This window comes from Cibotium barometz, chromosome 3 (assembly GCF_041138505.1).
Source record: "Cibotium barometz isolate CiBa-2024 chromosome 3, ASM4113850v1, whole genome shotgun sequence".
In the NCBI taxonomy this organism is placed as follows: Eukaryota; Viridiplantae; Streptophyta; class Polypodiopsida; order Cyatheales; family Cibotiaceae; genus Cibotium; species Cibotium barometz.
The window spans coordinates 67,886,001-67,907,215 of record NC_141048.1 but is presented as its reverse complement, the minus strand read 5'-3'; the positions used below and the strand labels follow the sequence as shown (position 1 = coordinate 67,907,215).

At 48.7% G+C, this 21,215-nt stretch overlaps 1 protein-coding gene across 3 annotated transcripts in view; it reads right to left on the bottom strand.

Annotated features, from left to right (window-relative positions):
- LOC147640449 (primase-helicase Twinkle, chloroplastic/mitochondrial-like) overlaps window positions 1-21,215 on the bottom strand; it is a 92,426-nt gene that overhangs the window by 54,511 nt on the left and 16,700 nt on the right. For all 3 annotated transcript variants that reach the window (XM_086780664.1, XM_086780673.1, XM_086780680.1), the window contains exons 10-12: window positions 415-462; window positions 241-326; window positions 42-102 (exon numbers count right to left, since the gene is read on the bottom strand). In XM_086780664.1, the coding sequence (XP_086636790.1) occupies window positions 42-102; window positions 241-326; window positions 415-462 (195 nt within the window). The remainder of the gene's footprint in view (window positions 1-41; window positions 103-240; window positions 327-414; window positions 463-21,215) is intronic.

The following is a 21,215-nucleotide window of genomic DNA, read 5'->3' as shown; positions in this document are numbered from 1 at the left end:
GATGTACTAATGGGCTTAACAACAAGGCTTAGAAAAGAAACCTCAGTCGGGTCCTTGCATGGCATCCCTCTATTGTCTGTGGGCCAATTTACACGCCAACATCTAATTTCAAAGCACCAAAACAACACTATTCGTGAATCCAATAAGAACATAAGGGATTTTTATCAAGCAGCATCTACCAAAATAAAATAAAATGTTGAAGCCCTTTTATGGGATTAAGTATGCGCAAGCACCACTCACCGCTCTCGACCAAGTCGACGTGCAAGCTCCTCTGCAAGGTTTGAAGAACGGTCATCTGAACCGGTTGCCAAGATGATACAGTTTGCCTGCATCATCAGAAGTTGAATCAGAATATGTACGACCAGACCTACTGTAGTCAAAGAAAAGTGTAAACATCTACTACATAAAAATTACCTTAGCCAAGTAGTCTTGGCAATTCCACAAGTACTCATAATTCTTGTCCTGGGGAAAAACAAGAGAAAAAAAGAAAGATTATATTAACGTCTACAAAAGACCCAAAGGTTCTCTAACACCAAAAAATGTTACCTATGATCCATAGTACATTGTATGTCAACAACATGAGAAGAGAGAGAGAGAGAGAGAGAGAGAGAGAGAGAGCGTCTACTAAAGACCCAATGGGCCTATGAGACCAAAGTGATACAATAATGTCCATGGCATATCTCATCATGGAATGGAGAGAGAGAGAGAGAGAGAGAGAGAGAGAGAGAGAGTTATATTAAACATCTTCAAAAGACCCAGTGGGTCTATGAGACCAAAAGTGATACAATAGTGTCCATGTAATCTCATCATGGTACAAAAGAAAACAAAGACTAGAGCTATGAGCTTGGAATGTGAAATCCGAGCCATATGATACAAAGTGGGACCATCATCATCATATAACCTATGGAGCTAACCCCCGGTAAGGGGAGGGGGCCGTCAAGGATATCGAGTATGGGGTTAGCCTGTAGAAGGCTCTGCAGATCCACCGGGCGTGGGAAGGTGACTATGTGCCTCTCCAAGACCTCCTCAAGTTGGGGCTGATTTCTGTGTGGCTAGCAAGATCAAGGGAGTCTAGGGCATCAAGCTCACTCTAGTGTCGTGGCCCGGTCTAGAGTCACGCCAGAGTGGGGTTTCGCGGGGGGGTTGGGCACTAAAAAATGTGTGGCTCCATGAGGTTGTTGTTAGCACTTTCATCCCCAGTTTCTGCTCTGTATGGTGCCCATTTGGTCCCCTTTTGCATGGCCCTTGTTTGTGGGCTGGCCACCCCTTTTTAGTATTTTTCTGGGATTTTTCCCAGCCTTTCTGGCATTTTTCTAGGGAGCCATGTCCAACAGCTCCAGTCGGCCTGTTTCTATGCTCCAGTCGGCCAGCTCTTCCCCACTATAAATAGTGGGTGCTGGCCTCTCATTTTTCATAGAGTCTTGTAGTTATTTGCTCCCTCACTTATGAGACTATCACTGTCTCTTGCTTGGGACTGTTTTGGTTCAGTATATTCAGCATAGTTTGCTCCATATCTCTTTCTCTCTTGCACTCTCTGTTCAGCACATTCTAGTGCCACTCTGCTTCCGCTCTGTGCACTCTTTCATGGTATCATCGCTCTAGGTTTAGCAACCTTTCTGCTGCCCCAGATTCAGCCCTGTTTTCAGCACCACCTCCTCTGCGTTTTCTTCCAGATCCATAGCTTTTTGCTGCTGCGTTTTCTGGACAGCACTCTGCTGGTCAGTTTTTCTTCAGATTGGCTTCACCGATTCAGCCGTCTGGCTCTTGGAGATCAGCGTTTCATTGCCCACTTGGAGATTGGACTGCAGGCGGCCTGTTTTCTACAGGACAGCACTTCTTCATTGCTGCGTTTTCCTCTCCAGTGGTTCTTTCCCTTTGCAGAGGGGGCTTGTGGTGTTGCAGGCTTTGGTGGCACTCTTGGTACCTGTGGAGGACACCTTTTCTTCAGAGATTGTGCATTTCTTGAGATTGAGCCCAAGCTCTTGTGATGGCTGCTCCCACTTCTCTTCATATGTTTGCAGAGTCTGCCAAGTTGGATGGTTCCAACTACACCCTATGGAAGGTGAAGGTGAAATCGGCCTTGCGTGGCGTGGATCTCTGGGATTGGCTTGTTACACCAGCCAATGCCACCCCTCCCACCCTTGCTTCCGGTGGTGTGACTCAGGCACATATTGATATTTGGCAGTCGAATGATCGACGTGTTTTTTCCTTTCTGATGTTGAACTGTCAGGATGCTGTTCTCTCTCATGTGCGTACAGCTGATGCTGCACATGAAGTTTGGAAGGCTTTTGCAGATCTCTATGAGATTAAGTCTCCGGGTCGGATTTTGGCATTGGAAAAGCAACTTATGAACTTATCAGTTTCTGCGTTTCCATCTTTATCTGCTTTCATCTCGAAGATGAAAGATCTCCGGGACGAGCTTGCTGTTTGTGGCAAGGACATCTCCACAGAGGATATGGCTATTCGGCTGCTCTCCAAGCTTCCAGAGAGGTTTGATGCATACTTTCAGTCTCTGGTTTCTTCTCCTCGTCCTGTTCCAGTTACTTGGGAGGAAGTTCTCCCCTCCATTATGCAGATAGAGTCTCGCTTTGAGGAGCGGACTGGCACCTCCGGTGGCCCTGATGGAGCTTTGGCAGCACGAGATAAAGGGAAGTCTCAACAAAAGAAAGGTAAAGGGGGTTCTGACAAGAACTCCAAGGATTCCGATAAGGATAAAGATAACAAATCTTCAAAGAATAAGGACATTGAATGTCATTATTGTGGCAAGAAGGGTCACAAGTCACCCCAATGTCACAAGAAGAAGCGTGATGAAGCAGCAAAGAACTCTTCCTCAACGGCGGTGTCTCAACCCAAGAAGGATGATGGAATTCTTCTCTTAGCAAGTACTCGGCGTATACTTGCTCTTGTGACTTCTCAGTCACGGTCTTGGATTGTTGATAGCGGTGCTACTGCTCATATGACACCCCATCGAGATTGGTTCGAGGACTTCACTGCCAGAACAGGCGAGATCACTCTGGGTGATTCTTCTTCTGTGCCAGTGCATGGTCATGGCACTATCCCCATCTTCCGTTCTGAAGAGGACAAGAGGTACTTCTCTGACGTTCTGTATATTCCAGATTTGGCTTTTAACCTTTTGTCAGTGAGTGCTCTTACAGCTCAGGGTGCGGAGGTGATCTTTTCTCGTTATGAGATTACCATTCGTGATAAAGCGACTGGTAGCATCTTGGCTCAGGGAGTCCAAGATAGTGGTCTCTACAAACTGACCGCTCTACTTTCTTCTGGTGCTTCTTCTGCTCTTTGGCATGCTCGGTTTGGCCATTTGAGCTATCAGCTTCTGCAGCGAGCTTCGAAGGATGGGTTGGTTGATGGATTACCAACCATCAAGGCTCCGTCTTCTCCTTGTTCCTCTTGTTTGCAGGGGAAGCAGCACCGAGCCGCCTTTCCGAAGGAGGCGACACACAGATCTTCGACATCACTTGCTCTCATTCATGCAGACTTGTGTGGTCCTATGAGTACCGCGTCTTTGAGTAAGGCGTTGTACATGCTCGTGATGGTGGATGATTTTACCAGATATACTTGGGTTTTCTTTCTGAAGACCAAGGATGAGACTTTTCATCACTTCTGTGATTGGAAAGCCGAGGTGGAAAAAGAGACCGGTCACTCGGTCAAGGCTCTCAGGACCGATGGAGGGGGTGAGTTTACATCCCAGGAGTTTAAGCAATATTGCAAGACACATGGCATTCGGAGACAGCTTACTACAGCATATACTCCATCTCAGAATGGAGTTGCCGAGAGGAAGAATAGGACCATTATGGAGATGGCCCGTGCTATGCTTGAGCATTCTTCATTACCTCGACGTTTCTGGGCTGAGGCGGCTTCCACTGCTGTCTACATTCAGAATAGGTCTCCTACTGCTGCTCTTCCCGACAAAACTCCATATGAGGCTTTCCATGGTGAGAAGCCCTCTGTTGTTCATTTTCGGATATTTGGATGTACCGCGTATGTTCATGTGCCTAAGGAGCACCGCTCCAAGTTGGACTCGAAGTCTCAGCGCATGACTTTTCTCGGATACAGCACTGTGTCCAAGGCATATCGTCTTTATGATCCTCAAGCCGGTAAAGTTATTGTGAGCCGTGATGTGGTGTTCGACGAGACTCCTACATCTTCAGAGGGGGGTGGTGAGCTTGGTGAGCTTCTTCTTCCTGCACCTCCTTCTCCTCCTCCTACTCATCCTCCTGCTCCCGCTGTTACTGTCACACCTCCAGCTGAGGATTCTCAGTCAGATGATGATGACCCTGCTCCTCCTCCGGCGAGTTCGAGCAGATCTGTACCTGGTTGGTATTATCAGACAGTTCGTGACTCTGGGTTACGTGAGCTTCCTTCTGCTCCTCCGCCTGGTTCTCTTCGGCGTTCTTCCAGAGTTACAGGGAAACAAATTCATGAGGGCAACTTGTTTGTTAATTATGCTCTTATGTCTACAATCATTAATGGTCCTTCTGATCCCACTTCTGTAGACGAGGCTCTTTCACATGAGTCTTGGCGTCATGCTATGCAGACAGAGCTGGATGCTATCGAACGGAATGGCACTTGGATTTTGGTGCCTCGGCCTCTGCAGCGTAAGGTGATTGGTGTGCGTTGGATTTTCAAATCAAAGTTCCGAGCTGATGGCAGCTTGGACAAGCACAAAGCGAGGTTGGTTGCCAAGGGTTATGCTCAGCGCCCCGGTGTCGACTTCGATGAGACTTTCGCTCCAACGGCCCGAATGACTACCATTCGCACCGTTCTTGCACTTGCAGGACATCATAGATGGCCCGTTTTCCAGATGGACGTCAAGTCGGCTTTCTTGAATGGAGAGCTTACACAGGAGGTTTATGTTGATCAGCCGCCAGGATTTGTTGTTCCGGGCAAACAGGATCATGTGTACCGGCTGAAGAAGGCTTTATATGGTCTAAAGCAGGCTCCGCGGGCTTGGTACCAGCGGATTGATGAGTTCTTTCAGAAGCTCGGCCTGCGCCGCTCTCATGCAGATTCGAACCTTTATATCCTCCTTGAGAGGGGGTTGATTGTTATCATTGTGGTCTATGTTGATGACCTCATCTTTACAGGTTCTTATTCTGTGCGGATCCGTTCTGTTATGGATGCTTTGGAGACAGAGTTTGAGATGACGGATCTGGGCCTCTTGCACTATTTTCTTGGCTTTGAGATTTGGCAGACCTCGAAGGGCATTTTCTTCTCTCAGCAGAAGTACACTCGGGAGATTCTCGACAGATTTCAGATGACTGGGTGCAAACCAGTATCTTCTCCTTTGGATATTGGTGAGAAGCTTTCTTCACTTGATGCTTCTCCAGGGACTGATCAGGGCCAGTATCGGGTTCTCGTCGGTTGTTTGGTATGGTTGACCTACTCCCGATTGGACATATGCTTCGCAGTCAGTTTATTGAGTTCCTTCTCATCCAAACCCCGTCAGCAGCATTGGCGGTGTGCTCTCAGAGTTCTTCGGTACTTACGTGGCACTCTGGATTTTGGCATCTTTTATGGCCAAGGACGCACTCTTGTTGGATGGTCTGACTCAGACTGGGCTGGAGATCCAGATACACGGCGTTCGACCACTGGTTGTGTTTTTTCACTTGGGTCTGGAGCCATTTCTTGGAGCAGTAAAAAGCAGCCTACTGTGGCGCTTTCCTCTACCGAGGCGGAGTACCGTGCAGTTTGCTATGCTGCATGTGAGGCGATATGGTTGCGGAGATTATTGGAGGAGCTTGGCTGTCCTCCTACCGGATCTACTCTTCTTTGGTGTGACAATCAGAGTTGCATCGCCATCGCCAAGAACCCTGTGTTTCATGCTCGTACGAAACACATTGAGATTCAGTATCACTATGTTCGTGAACGGGTTCTTGCTGGAGATTTGAGTTTGGAGTATTGTCCTTCCGCGGAGAATGCTGCAGATTTGTTCACCAAGCCGGTTTCTCAGGCTTCCTTGGCTCCTCATCTTCGGATTCTCGGAGTTTGTTCAGCATCTGGTGCTGAGAGGGGGTGTTAGCACTTTCATCCCCAGTTTCTGCTCTGTATGGTGCCCATTTGGTCCCCTTTTGCATGGCCCTTGTTTGTGGGCTGGCCACCCCTTTTTAGTATTTTTCTGGGATTTTTCCCAGCCTTTCTGGCATTTTTCTAGGGAGCCATGTCCAACAGCTCCAGTCGGCCTGTTTCTATGCTCCAGTCGGCCAGCTCTTCCCCACTATAAATAGTGGGTGCTGGCCTCTCATTTTTCATAGAGTCTTGTAGTTATTTGCTCCCTCACTTATGAGACTATCACTGTCTCTTGCTTGGGACTGTTTTGGTTCAGTATATTCAGCATAGTTTGCTCCATATCTCTTTCTCTCTTGCACTCTCTGTTCAGCACATTCTAGTGCCACTCTGCTTCCGCTCTGTGCACTCTTTCAGTTGTGAGTATATCATCCATGGCTAGTGGGGCATCCTCTCGTAGTCAGAAGAACAAAGTGATGGTCGTCTGGGACCGGGGTGGGTGTCTCCCATGGGGTCTCGACTCCCTAATCAGTGAGTCTCTGTGGCGATGAAGCTCTAGTAAGAAGGGACTCAGGCACTACTAATCTGGATAATCCATGATCTTGGACAAGGGTCCAAACCCCTCTCTGAAGAGACAGTGGAACCTCCCTCATATCTCATAATATACGGTGCATCTGCATATGAAGCACTCCTCTGACTTGACCTCCTGCTAGCACATAGTGCGTATCCTCTCCTCACAAGGTATCTACATGGCTCTCCCTGTCTCTATCCTCAGGCGATGCGATGACACCCGCAACTCGCCCACTGCAATCCGCATGGCATGTGACATGTATATGTCAACATATTTGGCCCTCAGTATGAAACCATCCTCTGTAAGCCTCATGAAAGTATCCATGTAGTAGTATCGTTTGTGTGAGAGTGGCTCATGTGTTGTGATCCAAGTATCCTCTATGTGTAGTCCCAATAAATCATATTTGATCACCCGGTTCTTGTCATGTTGAGAGAGCCTGATCATTGGGGAGGCCGGGTCATACTGGAGTGGGGGGAGGCGATCCATCCTAAGTCCCTACCTTGTGAACCAAGTGCATACTCGGCTATACCATGACTTGTGTCCATCTCAGCTAGCTTCTGGGAGGACTGTAGGGCGAGCCTCGTGACTCTCCAGGGGGGCATGGTACTGATCCTGTGAATGTATGTGACTGTCTAGAAGAGTGCCTCTAGGCTCTACTACCATGGGTGTTGTAGCAAACTCTGCCAAGATAATATCATGTGGGATCGATGGTTTGCTGTGTATCAAACAAGAGAGCATCATGACCCAAGGCCTCTCTATCCTCGGCCATTTGGCCGCCATAAGATCACGTGCCCAGAAGGGTGCTCCATACATCAATACTGAAGTGACCAAGGTGTCAAATAGACACAACTTGGTCCTCGGCTCCTGGAAGCAGTGTCTCTCCATGAGAGCAAGAGAAGCATACCCTCGTATCAGTCTAGCCTCTACAACATGGCTCATCAAGAAGACCAGTCTTTTAAGAGTGACTCCTAAGTACACGCATGAGTATGCAATCTCCACTCGGCTGCCCATGAAGGTGAAACTTAGTTGAGATGTGAAAAGAGGGATGTCTTGAAGACCATAACCTTGGTTTTTCCAAGGTTTACTGTGAGATCCCACTGTGCACAAAAGTCATGTAACGTGTCAAGATGCCTCTGGAGAGGCTCTGGAGAGTGCTGCACAATGTCATCACCATAAAGTAGTATGGAAACAAGGATGCCTGCTAGTGATACGCCTCTTTCCCCTCCTCTATCAATGAAGGCTGAAATCTCGTTGATGTAGAGGCCAAAGAGAGTGGGAAACAGTGGGCATCCTTCACTCCAATGGTACTGGAGATCTCCTCTGATAATCCTCCTAGCATCTCACCCACCCTATGATCGACTCATATAATGCCATGATCCTCAACGAGATTTCAGCCTCTTCCCCCTCCTCTATCAATGAAGGCTGAAATCTCGTTGATGTAGAGGCCAAAGAGAGTGGGAAACAGTGGGCATCCTTACTTCACTCCAATGGTACTGGAGATCTCCTCTGATGATAATCCTCCTGGCATCTCACCCACCCTATGATCGACTCATATAATGCCATGATCCCCCAAATCATGTCGGATGGTACCCCCAAGTCCTAGAGTCTCTCCAGTAGTCTGGCTCGAGGCACTATATCAAATGCTTTGTAGAAATCCACAAAGCAAAAGTAAACCCATTGGTGTCGTGCTCTGGCCTCTTTTATGATGGCTCGGAGGGTGAAGATGTGATCCAGAGTAGAGAATGACCTACGGAAGCCTGCCTACCCTGATGCTCTGTTCCCATGTGTCTTTGCAAGTGTGTTGAGCTCAAGCTCAAGTACTGACCCGTAAAGTTTGGCCAATGTGTGGCCAATCGTGATAGTCTTGTAGTTGTTGGGGTTCCTGGGATCTCTGGCTTTATGGATGGGTGTGATGATATGGATTGTCCAGGTCGGCCTTCCGAAAGAGCCCGGTTGAGCATATGGACAAGGAGGGGTGCCAGAGTCTCCCCCGCATGGGAGATGTGCTCTGCCAAGAGGCCCTCAAGGTCCTGTGATCTACCCATAGTTGTTTCCGCACGGCGTACGATGCCTTATCGTATGGAATACTGTACAGTATGATACCGTACAGACTTGTACGGATCCCCCCCCCCATAAAAAAACGATAACTTTTTTTCAAAAAAAAATCCCTTTTTTGGGGGGAGGTAATGGTCTTTTTTTTGCTTGTATATGGCTGTTTGAGCATCCTCTATACTATGATGCTTCCCTCCTTTTTAAAATACTCCATATCTCGAATTGGAAATACTAAGTTTATAAGTACTTCTTTAAAACACCGTATTTTATCGTATGATAAGAAAAAAAATTATATCATACCGTATTTTCCCATACGGTATCGTACCTAACAACTATGGATCTACCGTTTTTGAGTCTCCGGATGGCTCGGGCTACCATGTCGGATGTGAAGGTGGATGTGATGGTGGTGGGATGGGGGGGCTGATTTGGTACTTCGAATATGGATCGTGCACGTGTGCGCCACATGAATGGAGATGTGATGGGTGTGGGTGGGCATTTCTCCCGGATTTTCTTCCAGCCCTCAATACAGTTCACACCTTTCAGAGATTGGTATAAATCCTTGTATTGGCCCTTAACACGTGCTTGTTTCTTACGCCTGGTGTGTATTGGTTAATCCTTTGAGCATCTCGCTCTCGGATTTGGCAAGTTGCAACCTCGTGTAAGAGACGCTCACGTGTTGTGCAGCATTCCTCATCATACCAATCATTGTCGGCTAGTGGGAGATTGGGAATTACATCTGTTAGATGTTGGTAGAGATGGTCGGGGTAAGTCCAGCCCCCATGATGGTGGAAGTGAATCTGGATGTGGTGGGAGATGGGCCTTGGTGTAATATGCGGAAGCTTCGGAGAAGGATCGGTACTTCAAAACTCAGCAAACAGCACTCTTTTCGCGACGGAATTAACGCACAAAACTGAAAGACGATGTGCAGAAAATAGAGAGAGAAAGGGGAGATGGAGAAGGACACAGTATTGGGTCCCAATTACCCTCTGTAGGGCCCCCACCACGGATGGTGTATTTGCTTTATTAGAATGATGTAAATCTGAAACAAATACAAAGTACTTGACCTTTTCTTGGCTGGAAAACCTGCCCTTGACCTTCAGTCCTTCACCCCTTAGCTTTAGCAAACCCTTGGCTGTCCTGGCCCTTGAATGCTTGAGGCTCTTGGTGAATTATGAGATAAATGATGGGATTATGGGCTGGGGTATTTATACCCCTCCCTTCATGCAGTCGGCTGGCTTCAGGACAGCCCACGACTGAGTATTTTTAATAAAATACCCACACACTTAATAAAGTGTTTTCACACTTGTTTGATGGCTGTCCAGCCTGCGCACATGTTCTGGGCAGCACCCTGGCTGCTGGGCATGCTGCGCATGGGTGTGGGACTGCCCCCCACACCTGGCCGCCTGCTGTTTAGGGCTTTAACCTCTGTCGGCTGCCTGTCCAGAAGCTCTGGAGCTGGCCGACAGCCCCTCCAGCCCTTGCCTTGGCTGGTGGGCAATATCTTGGGCCCTCCTGGCCCCTTGGGGGTGGTTCTATACCTCCCCCATGCCCATGCTAAGTATGCCAATGCAAAACCTTGCCCTGGGGTAGCCCTATGGGCTGGCCCCATCTCTACATGCAAACTACATGCCTACAGAGGCCTGGCATCCAGTTGCAAACCAGATACTCAGCACATCTGACATCATTCCAGAGGGAGACTCACAGCGCGGACTGGCACTGCTTCATGTGCAGGACAATGCACACCTGACCTTGGACTCATGTGCAGGACAATGCACACCTGACCTCGGACGACTGAGATGGATCCCTGGCTGACTCGTCCCGGACTGGGCTCACATGGGACCAGTTCACCATCCCAGGTCCTGCACCTTCTGTACAGAAATGTCTACGTGGCATCCAAGTGCGGGATGCACATGACATCCCCTTCTGCTTAACTTGACGGAAGCTGCATAGCCTCCAAATAATCCGTCAATAAAGCCGGATAGTCTTCGAAAAATTCCTTGTCGAGCCATACCGCTTCATGAGTTCCTCGGTCTTGAAACTTCGTGAGGAACTGTCGTAGTCTTCGGCCTGAGCCATGCTTGAAACGGTGCAGAAGGATCTGTTCTGGAACCATTACTTCTGCTTCATCAATGATGTCTGGTTCCGCTTCGTCTTTGACCTCTGAAGGGGGTGGACCTGCATATGGCTTTAACCAACTGACATGAAATACATCGTGCATAGTCCAACTCGGAGGTAGCTTTAACTGCATAGACACCTCATTAATCTTTTTCCGGATGGGGAATGGTCCGAAGCTCCTGAAAGACAACTTTGGGCATCGCTTGCCCACCTGCTTTAATCTTTGCTTCATAATCCGAAGATATACCCAATCTCCTTCCGAAAACTTCATGTCCCTTCGGTCTTTATTGGCCTGTCGAGTGTAGGCCTCTTGCGCTTTAGCCAATCTGTCTTTGACGGACTCTAGGATCTCCTGGTAAGACTCCGTCACTCTGTTCGCCTCCGGTATTGAAGACGACGTCCTGGTTAACAACGACTGGAAAGGCCTTCCAAACGCTGCCTCATATGGAGTCCTGCCAATAGCTGAAGAAAAAGAGTCATTCAACACAGCTTGAACTAAAGGCAAAAACGATTCCCACTTACCTTGCTGATCGTGGACATAACACTTCAGCACATCAAAGGCCAACTGGTTGTATATCTCTGTCTGGCCATCTGTCTGTGGGTGGAATGCACTGGAAAAATTCAACTTAGTACCAAAATTATCAAACAATGCCCTCCAAAAATGACTGGTAAACTTGGCATCTCGGTCTGACACTATGGTCCTAGGAATCCCACCAATCGGGTACCAATGCCGAATGAATAGCTGGGCAACATCCTCGGCGGTCACATTGGCCCTGCAAGGAATAAGCATCACAAATTTGCTGAACCTGTCAACAATAGTCAAACACTGTGTATTACGCTTACTCGGACTGGGAGGCAGATTTGTGACAAAGTCCATCGAAATGTCTTGGAAAGGACCCTCAAGAATTGGCAAAGGCTGTAACAACCCTATCTTCTTTCCACGAGGAGCTTTCACCTTTTGACAAATGTCACAGCGTTGTACATAGGTAAACACATCACGCCTCATCTTTGGCCAATAGTATTGCCGTTCTAATTTCTCCAAAGTCGAATTCATGCCCCTATGACCACCTGTAATGGCGTCATGGGCATCATGGAGAAGAGCTGCCCGGAATGTTTTCATGACACACAGTCGGCCTTTGTAATAAAGCCAACCATCGCGTATCAGAAAATGGCATGGTCCTGTGGCATCCAATGCCTATTCCCACTGAGTACCGAATTCCTCGGAATTCGCGTACGTGTGCTTCATGTCTTCTAGTCCTGTACCAACAAGGTCCAGTCTAGTGGTCTGAATCGCAGATACTTGTCCCTTCCTGCTCAAAGCATCGGCCACTGGATTGGCCTTTCCTGGAAGGTACTCAATCATGCCACCAAATTGCTGGAATATCTGACTCCAGCGGTGTTGTCGATCACTCCACTGTGCACTTGGCATCGTCTGAATCCAGCGCAATGCCTGATGGTCAGTGCGGACCTCGAAGTCACGGCCATACAGGAAATGTTTCCAATGTTTCAAGGCCTGAATGACTGCTAGGAGTTCACGATCATAGACTGAGTAATTCTTTTCGGCGGGCAGTAACTTACGAGACATGTAAGCTACTGGATGACCATTCTGTTGCAATACACCTCCAATTGCGATGTTACTCGCATCGGTGATCACCTGAAATGGTTCGTCCCACGAGGCAAGGGCTAAACAAGGCGCTTCTGACAAAGCCACCTTGAGGTTCTGGAATGCCTCCAACGCTCGTGGAGTCATTCGAATCTTTTGCCTCCTTGTTTTCACTCCCTTTAGCAGATCGGTGAGGTCTGCCGAGAGATCAGAAAACTTGTCAATGTGGGTGGAATATGCCTGGCATATACCCACAAAAGATCTAATGTCATAAGCAGTCTGAGGTACTTCCCAGTTAACAATCTCGGCCACTTTAGCCGGATCAAGTCGAATGCCTTCGGCACTGATTATATATCCCAAGTAATGTACCTGGAACAGATAAAATTCTGACTTCTTTTCATTGATATAGAGCTCGTTGCTTTCCAGCAACTTAAGGACTTTCTCCACATCAATGTCATGCTGCTCAACTGTAGCTGAAAATATGAGTATGTCGTCCAGAAATATGAACACACACACTCCGATCAACTCCCGGAAAATACGCATCATCATGCGGTTAAATGTAGCTGGGGCATTCGTCAAACCAAATGGCATGACCACAAATTCATAGTGGGCCCGTTCTGTACGGAAAGCTGTCTTGGGGATGTCCCCCTCAACAATCCGAACCTGGTGGTACCCACTCTTTAAATCCAATTTAGAGAACACCTTAGCTCCATTCACCCTCTCGAGAATATAGTCAATTCGAGGCATCGGGAATCTGCTCTTGATAGTCAGCTTGTTGAGTGCACGATAATCGACACACAACCGAGAAGACCCATCTTTCTTCTTGACAAATAAGATCGGTGCTGCAAATGGCGACACGCTGGGGCGGATGAAGCCAGCTTGCAACAATTCTTGGAGTTGGCGGTCCAACTCCGATTCCATTGCCTTAGAAAGGCGATACGGAAACTTGCTCGGGGGTTCCGAGCCTGGGAGGAGGTCAATCTTGTGATCCTCCGGTCTGGACGGGGGAAGCTGGGGAGGGAGACTGTCTCGAAGAAAAATCTTCTGGAACTTTTCATGGAGAACCGAGTACTTCTCGGAAGCACTGGCCACCGTTTGGGCTGTCTGGATGTAAATCATCGCACACTGTGCGCCTTTCCTAACTGCTCGCTTAGCCTGCAAGTGGCTTATGAGCGGAAAGTTTGGAATACCTGGCTCACACTTAATGGTCACCGGGGTGTTTGACACATTCCGATCAATCTGGAACGTGTGCTTGTCCCACTTGACATCAGGAAGAAACTTGTGAAACCACTGGATACCCAAAATTATGTCTGCTCCTACAAGAGAGGCAACCATAAAGTCACGCACAAACTCTATGCCTTGAATCACTAATTTAGCACCTAGAGCTTCATACTTGACGCTCGTTGTCATACCTGTGCTAAAACCCTCAACTTGTTTGTCCACCGGAGTTAGCTCGAAACGGGCACGCCTAGCGGCCTCTTTCGTGATCACATCCTCCGTACTGCCGCTGTCAAACAAGACAACGACTCTCTGGCCACCTATGTAGCCAAAGGACTTGAGCAATTCGTTGCGCTCATACTCCTGGTCATGGGCGCCCTTCTGCTTATCTTCGAGCTCCCGGCTAATAATTGCTCCAACTGAAGCACCGGGGGTTGAAGAAGTAGGGGTAGCCACTGGGGTCTGTGTGGGAGCTGTGCTCACCACGGAAGCTGTGGAGGCGGCGGCGGCCTTTGGAGGCTTCTTCGGACAATCCCGAGAAGTATGTCCTTTTGTGTGACAAAAGTAACATCTACCCTCCTTCCTGTACTGAGCAAGCTCCTCAGCACTCAACTTGCCACCTGTCTTGCCTGCCTCCGCTTTCTGGTCTGGAGTAAGCTTAGACGCATTGTTCAAGTTCTTGGAGCCAGAGGCTCCCGGGCTCTGTCCTGGGGAAGACCCCGTCTGGTTCTGGCTTTTGCCCCCCGAAGCGTTAGCCTTGGGAGAAGCCGACTGGGAAGTCCTGGGCTTGCCACCATTGTGTTTCATTTCTGCACTCTGCGCAAGCGAGAGTGCGTCCTCAAAGGTGGCTGGTCTAAACATACGCACCTCCCATTGGATGTGCGTGTCCAGGCCATACAAAAACTGCCCTTTCTTGTCCGCATCAGATAAGCCTAATTGTAGACACAAGGTCGAAATTCTATTGGCAAACTGAAGGACTGGTTGCGCATTCTGACGCGCACCCCTGAACTCGTCTTCGAGTCGCTCAAGGTAGTGGGGCGGTAAAAACCGCTGCTTAAGGTCACGGACGAACTCGTCCCACCCATAAGCTGCCATACCTGATCTGGTGTGGGCATGAGCCCACTGAGTCCACCAAGGAATGGCCTCACCTTCCAAATACCAACTGGCTAAGATCACTTTGTCAATATCTGATTTCCTAACTGCGGCAAAGTAAGCTTCAAATTGATGTAACCATGAATACAGAGTAGTGGGATCGAGTTTACCATTATACTTACTGAAGTTCATTTTCTCGGGAAAATGATTCGAGGGCGCCGCCGGTGTCAATCTGGCGTCCAAAGCTCGGAGGTAACGCTCGTGTTCCACTCGTCGCATGGCTTCGTCTTCTCATTGTCGAATCTCCAATGCCCGTATCTGCATCTCAAGCAAGGAGCTTGACTGCGGCTGTGACCCCTCGAGAGAGTCCCTGTGACGAGGATCTGGTATCTGGGGTACGGAAGGAGGGGGAGGAGGAGATGGAAAACGCGACGCTGGAGAGCGAGAACGCTCCTCCAGAGCCAAAATCCGCGCCTTCTGCTCGTCCAACTTGATTGTCTGGTCTGCGATTGCTCGCATCATCTGCTGGAACATGTCTTGTACACTCAAGCCGGGTGCCCTAGCTGGGCTGCCTGGTGCACTCTGGTCCCATGGTTCTGGTTCTCTCTCGTCGCCGAAGTTCGCCATAGCGGGAAAATGCAGTTCCTTTCCGGAACGCAATCTGACCATCCACTATCTGTGTGGGAGACTTCCGGAGGCTTCCGGAGGCTAAAAACCAACCGTCCTTTGAGGGACAGGAGTCACTCTGAAAGGGGTAGTCCACCGGCGTCTAAAAACCAACCACACGAGCGAAAAAAAATTTTCTGGTTTTCTTTGCTAAATCTTCGTCCTTGAAGTAGGCTCTGATACCACTGTAATATGCGGAAGCTTCGGAGAAGGATCGGTACTTCAAAACTCAGCAAACAGCACTCTTTTCGCGACGGAATTAACGCACAAAACTGAAAGACGATGTGCAGAAAATAGAGAGAGAAAGGGGAGATGGAGAAGGACACAGTATTGGGTCCCAATTACCCTCTGTAGGGCCCCCACCACGGATGGTGTATTTGCTTTATTAGAATGATGTAAATCTGAAACAAATACAAAGTACTTGACCTTTTCTTGGCTGGAAAACCTGCCCTTGACCTTCAGTCCTTCACCCCTTAGCTTTAGCAAACCCTTGGCTGTCCTGGCCCTTGAATGCTTGAGGCTCTTGGTGAATTATGAGATAAATGATGGGATTATGGGCTGGGGTATTTATACCCCTCCCTTCATGCAGTCGGCTGGCTTCAGGACAGCCCACGACTGAGTATTTTTAATAAAATACCCACACACTTAATAAAGTGTTTTCACACTTGTTTGATGGCTGTCCAGCCTGCGCACATGTTCTGGGCAGCACCCTGGCTGCTGGGCATGCTGCGCATGGGTGTGGGACTGCCCCCCACACCTGGCCGCCTGCTGTTTAGGGCTTTAACCTCTGTCGGCTGCCTGTCCAGAAGCTCTGGAGCTGGCCGACAGCCCCTCCAGCCCTTGCCTTGGCTGGTGGGCAATATCTTGGGCCCTCCTGGCCCCTTGGGGGTGGTTCTATACCTCCCCCATGCCCATGCTAAGTATGCCAATGCAAAACCTTGCCCTGGGGTAGCCCTATGGGCTGGCCCCATCTCTACATGCAAACTACATGCCTACAGAGGCCTGGCATCCAGTTGCAAACCAGATACTCAGCACATCTGACATCATTCCAGAGGGAGACTCACAGCGCGGACTGGCACTGCTTCATGTGCAGGACAATGCACACCTGACCTTGGACTCATGTGCAGGACAATGCACACCTGACCTCGGACGACTGAGATGGATCCCTGGCTGACTCGTCCCGGACTGGGCTCACATGGGACCAGTTCACCATCCCAGGTCCTGCACCTTCTGTACAGAAATGTCTACGTGGCATCCAAGTGCGGGATGCACGTGACACTTGGTGGTGAGGATGGTCGGGAAAACCTGAGGCTTAAGGAGAGATAGGCATGATCGGCTCCAAGGGGGCGGGTGGGAATGGTGAAGGTATGTATGGATGTGGCTAAACCCCGAAATCCCATCATGTAATCCACTGTACTTGAGCCTCCGCCATGTGGGAAGCATGGGAGAGGTCCTGAAGAAAGCCAACGGGACACTCATTGAAGATGGCAAAGCCATGTGTGGTCCCCAGCACGAAGAACTCTCTCCCTGATGCTGTAATGTCCCCCGTCCTGTGATGCTCGCTGAATGCCAATCTCCTCCGAGTCTATCTCCTGCATGGTCGGCTCCTCCTCGTCATATACAAATGCCTGCTCGCTCTGAGTCGTGGCGTTGGAGTCCCCTAAAAGGAGAACTTCACCCAACCGTGAGAACTCAATGATGTCTACATGGAGGGGATAAAACTGCTCTCCCTCCTTAGCATATGGGGACTTCCTAGGTGGGAAGTAACATACCACAATGTGTATACAACTCTCCAGTGTGACCCCCGAGGCTCTGAATACCCAACAGACCCCCCTTCGGAGCGAAGGTGGAAGTGTGATGAGGAACTTTCACTAGGGAGGAGTACACATGCTCCAACTTTGGTCCGAACTTTGCATGTTCTAGTTGCATGCTCAGAGACTCATGTAATTTGGCTCAGAGGTTGGAAATCTTGGCCTAGAGGCTGCTGAGCTTGGCCTCAACAGGCTCAGAGGCTCAACACTAGCATGGTTTAGAGGCTTATCATGCTTGGCTCATAGGTTCATGTAGCTTGTCCCCAACTCCAACTCCGAGGCCAAGGTAACACGGGGAGTTAGTTGTCCATGTCCTACATTGGTTTCAATCACAATATCTAGCGGAGTGTTGTTGAAGGTAACTGACTTAAAGCACACACACAACATTCATTACAAATCTTTTTCGGGGGACATCCCGGAAGAGGACCCTTGATGCGCACACATAAAAACTAAACACACACGATTTCTCGATGCCCATGAAGTCGTCCTTTTTGCAGCAACGCTTCCATGGCACTGCATCTTGGGGCCCGTGTTAATTTCCTCCACACTAAGGATAAGCTAGGTGGCCACTAACATGAACAGAGGCAACGAGTTGGGGCCAGAGCCATTTAGCCAGCGAATGCACTGGGGCTGGTTGAGGGCCTTGGGACTGGTCAAGGTTGAGCTAGGTGGGTTCCAACAGAGGTGGCTCTGGTAGATATCATCCCCTACTTGCTGGCTTCCTATTTGGTGTCCTATTTTAGCCTCTAGGGCTGACCATGTTAGTCCGAGGGGCTGGTCACCCCTCACATGTATTTTACCCATATTTATTCCCCATTTATGGTCTTGGGTATTTTTCCCAGTCGTGGAGATAGTTATCACCAGTCGGCTGCCTTCATGTAGAGGTATATATAGCTTGCATGCCTCCCTCATATTTCATTGCTTGCCTAGCTTGTCTAGCGGCAGTCCCTCACTTACGAGGTTCTCCCCTCTTGCTCGGGACATGTATTCCTTTTGATGATGATATTGAGAGCAGGTTCTCACCTGTGTTTCCTCTCCATCTCTCTCTCTCTCTCTCTCTCTCTCGCCTGTGTTTCCACTTTCCCTTCTTCCGCTGCACATTCTATCATGGCATCAGAGCGCCGGTGATTTTCAGCGTTGGATGCTCCCTCCTATACCTCTTCATATCCGCGTTTTTTTCCCATTGACAGATCTGCGTTTTTGTGTTCATGCGTTTCTTCAAGGGCTGATTGATACCCATTCAGTGGGCTGCAGTTTCCTCTCTTCAGGGCGTCAGATTTCAGCCTTCTTGGCAACCTAACAAGGGTGTTTTTTCTGGACAGCATACCTGTCCTTCTTGGTGGCACCTTCCAGGGGTGTTCTCAAGCGTTTTTTTTCAGGTCTGGACAGCAACATAGCTGTCCCAAACAGGCTGCATTTTTTGCCTGTTTGGGCTTGCTTTCCCAGCCCTGATCTTGGAACTCTCTGGGCTCCCTTTTGCCTATCCTTTCTAGTTATCTTGTGCCATCCCTCCCACCCCCTGATTGTTCTCTGCAGCAGTTCTTGATCTGAGGCTTCAACGCACATTCAGCCCCTTATACCTCTGCGTTTTCAGATTTGCAGCCATGGTTGCTGGGTTTTTCTGAACTGATTTTGCTGGTAGCTCTACCTTCACTTGGACTTCATCTGTTGGACCCGAAGGTACCTTCTCTTCAGCATTTTTCCTCATAGGAGGTGTGGACACTGGTTAGCCTGAATTTTCAGGTTTGTAGCCCTTGTTTGGTTGCGTTTTCTTCTCCAGTGGCCAGATCACTTGCAGAGGGGGTTTCTTGTTTGGATTGTGGCTTTGGAGGCAGTTTGGTACTTGAGGAGGATTCTGAATTTCAGTTTTCAGTCAGCGTTTTGCTGATTTTGGAGCATCTATACCTGTGTTTTGTTCCTGGCCTACACGGTTTCCCGGTTTCTACATGTTCCTTGCCTTCTGTTGGCGGTGGAGTGCTATTTTTGGCTGGATAGCAGTGTTTTGGCTGCGTTTTGCTTCCCACATGAGTTTTCTACACTCAGAGGGGGCCTTTCTCCAGCTACTTCACTTGAGGATCAATTTCGAGAGCTGTGTTGTATCTGTGGAGACTTTCTTCTTTGACAGGAGTTTACAGTTATTTGGAGGAGAGCAGTGAACTTTTCAGAGATCCTGAGCAGAGTTTATTTTGTCCGAACTTGTGTTCTTTGCAGTATTTGCAGAACAAGGAGGGTGTTTTGCCCTTTTGCGGTGTGATCCTTTCACATGGATCCTTTATTTGTTGCTGATTCTTGGGATCTGGTTCTACTTCTATAACAGTCTTCTGCTATCTGTGATGCTTTTGAGGACTTTGTTACCACTGCAGTCTATATTCCTGCTTCCCTTCCTCATTGTGAGGAGTCTACCTCTGCCTCTCTTTGTGATGCTTCTGAGGATGCCCCTCCCCTGCCAGTTCTGCTGGCTTGTTGTTTTGGAGGATGGTTTTTTTGGACCCGGTGGGATGCTTTGGATTTGTGGTTGCTAACCGTGCTTGGGACACAGTGGTACTTTCAGAGTTTTTTGGATTTGAATCAGAATCAGGTTGGACTTATATCAGTCCGACGATATTTATTTTTCAGAGGGGGATGTGCAGTCCTTTCATCTTGTGATGCCCATCTCAGTGGCGTGTACTTATGTACAGCATTGTGCAACTCATGTTATGGAGTTTGCGCAGATGGACCCCATATTTTCTACAGAGTCTTTACATCTTGTGATGCCGACCTTTTCAGAGGATGCTTTTATACAGCATTTGGCTACTCTTGGTACAGAGTTGGAGCACATTGACTCTATTTCTTTTGAGGGTTCCAGTGAGGAGCAGTTTGCTTCTCCCAGGATTGATTATATACAGGATCTGATCTTGGTTGGTTATGAGGTTTTTCATACCTTCTCCAGGCTGGATACACGACATTCAACTTCGGGGAGTGTTCTTACACTTGGGTTTGGAACCATTATTTGGAGCAGCACATCGCAGCCTATATGGATGTTTTCTTCCAAAGGAACTTTCTTGGTACCTGTTTCTGCAGTCTTTCATCTTTGATCGAGGACGGCGTCTCTGGCTTCTTGGAGTTTGCTCAGCATCCGGTGCTGAGAGGGGGTTTTAGATATCATCACCTACTTGCTGGCTTCCTATTTGGTGTCCTATTTTAGCCTCTAGGGCTGACCATGTTAGTCTGAGGGGCTGGTCACCCCTCACATGTATTTTACCCATATTTATTCCCCATTTATGGTCTTGGGTATTTTTCCCAGTCGTGGAGATATTTATCACCAATCGGCTGCCTTCATGTAGAGGTATATATAGCCGGCATGCCTCCCTCATATCCCACAAATCGTGCCTCCCTCTGAGTTGCAAACTCCAAGATCTCTGTGTACAATGCTAAGTGTGGTGATTGGACATCTGTAGGAGGAGCAAACCTTGGAGTGTCTAGAGGAAAATAACACACTGCTATGTAGACCACCCTGGCATTCTCCCTATGGAATCTCAGCCACATGTATCTAGCCTCCGCATCAATTCAGACCACAGATAGTATGGTCCAAAGGTGTGGCCGCAATAGTACTGCTACTCCCCCAAATCCTCTAACTCCCCCACATGTCCGTGTCTCCCCTCTGCAGGAGGACTCCCATACATACCCTGCTACATCTAGTAGTCCCCTCTCCAGGTCTGGTGTCTCTCTGTGTAGAAGATGGCATCCTTGTCTGTAATTGACTCTGAGAAGCTATCAGACCATAACGTGCCGTTGCAATTTCTTACCGCCATGTCCAGGATTCCTTTGGTCCCACAGACCCCGCACCCCTATTTGGAGCGTAGGTCTCTGATAATCACTCTCCCATCTCTGTAGGCTGCCCATTTACCTTCATCCCAGGCTTTCCTTCCCTAAGAGTTGTGAGCTCGTCCCTACACCCCTGTAATTCCAGTTCCATGGCCTTCACTTTGCTATCACACTCTTGCGACTCCTTCTTGATGGTGTGAAGCTCCTTTGTCAGTTCATTCCACATGTTGTCTAACTTCTTGTTTAGCTTCTGTAACTC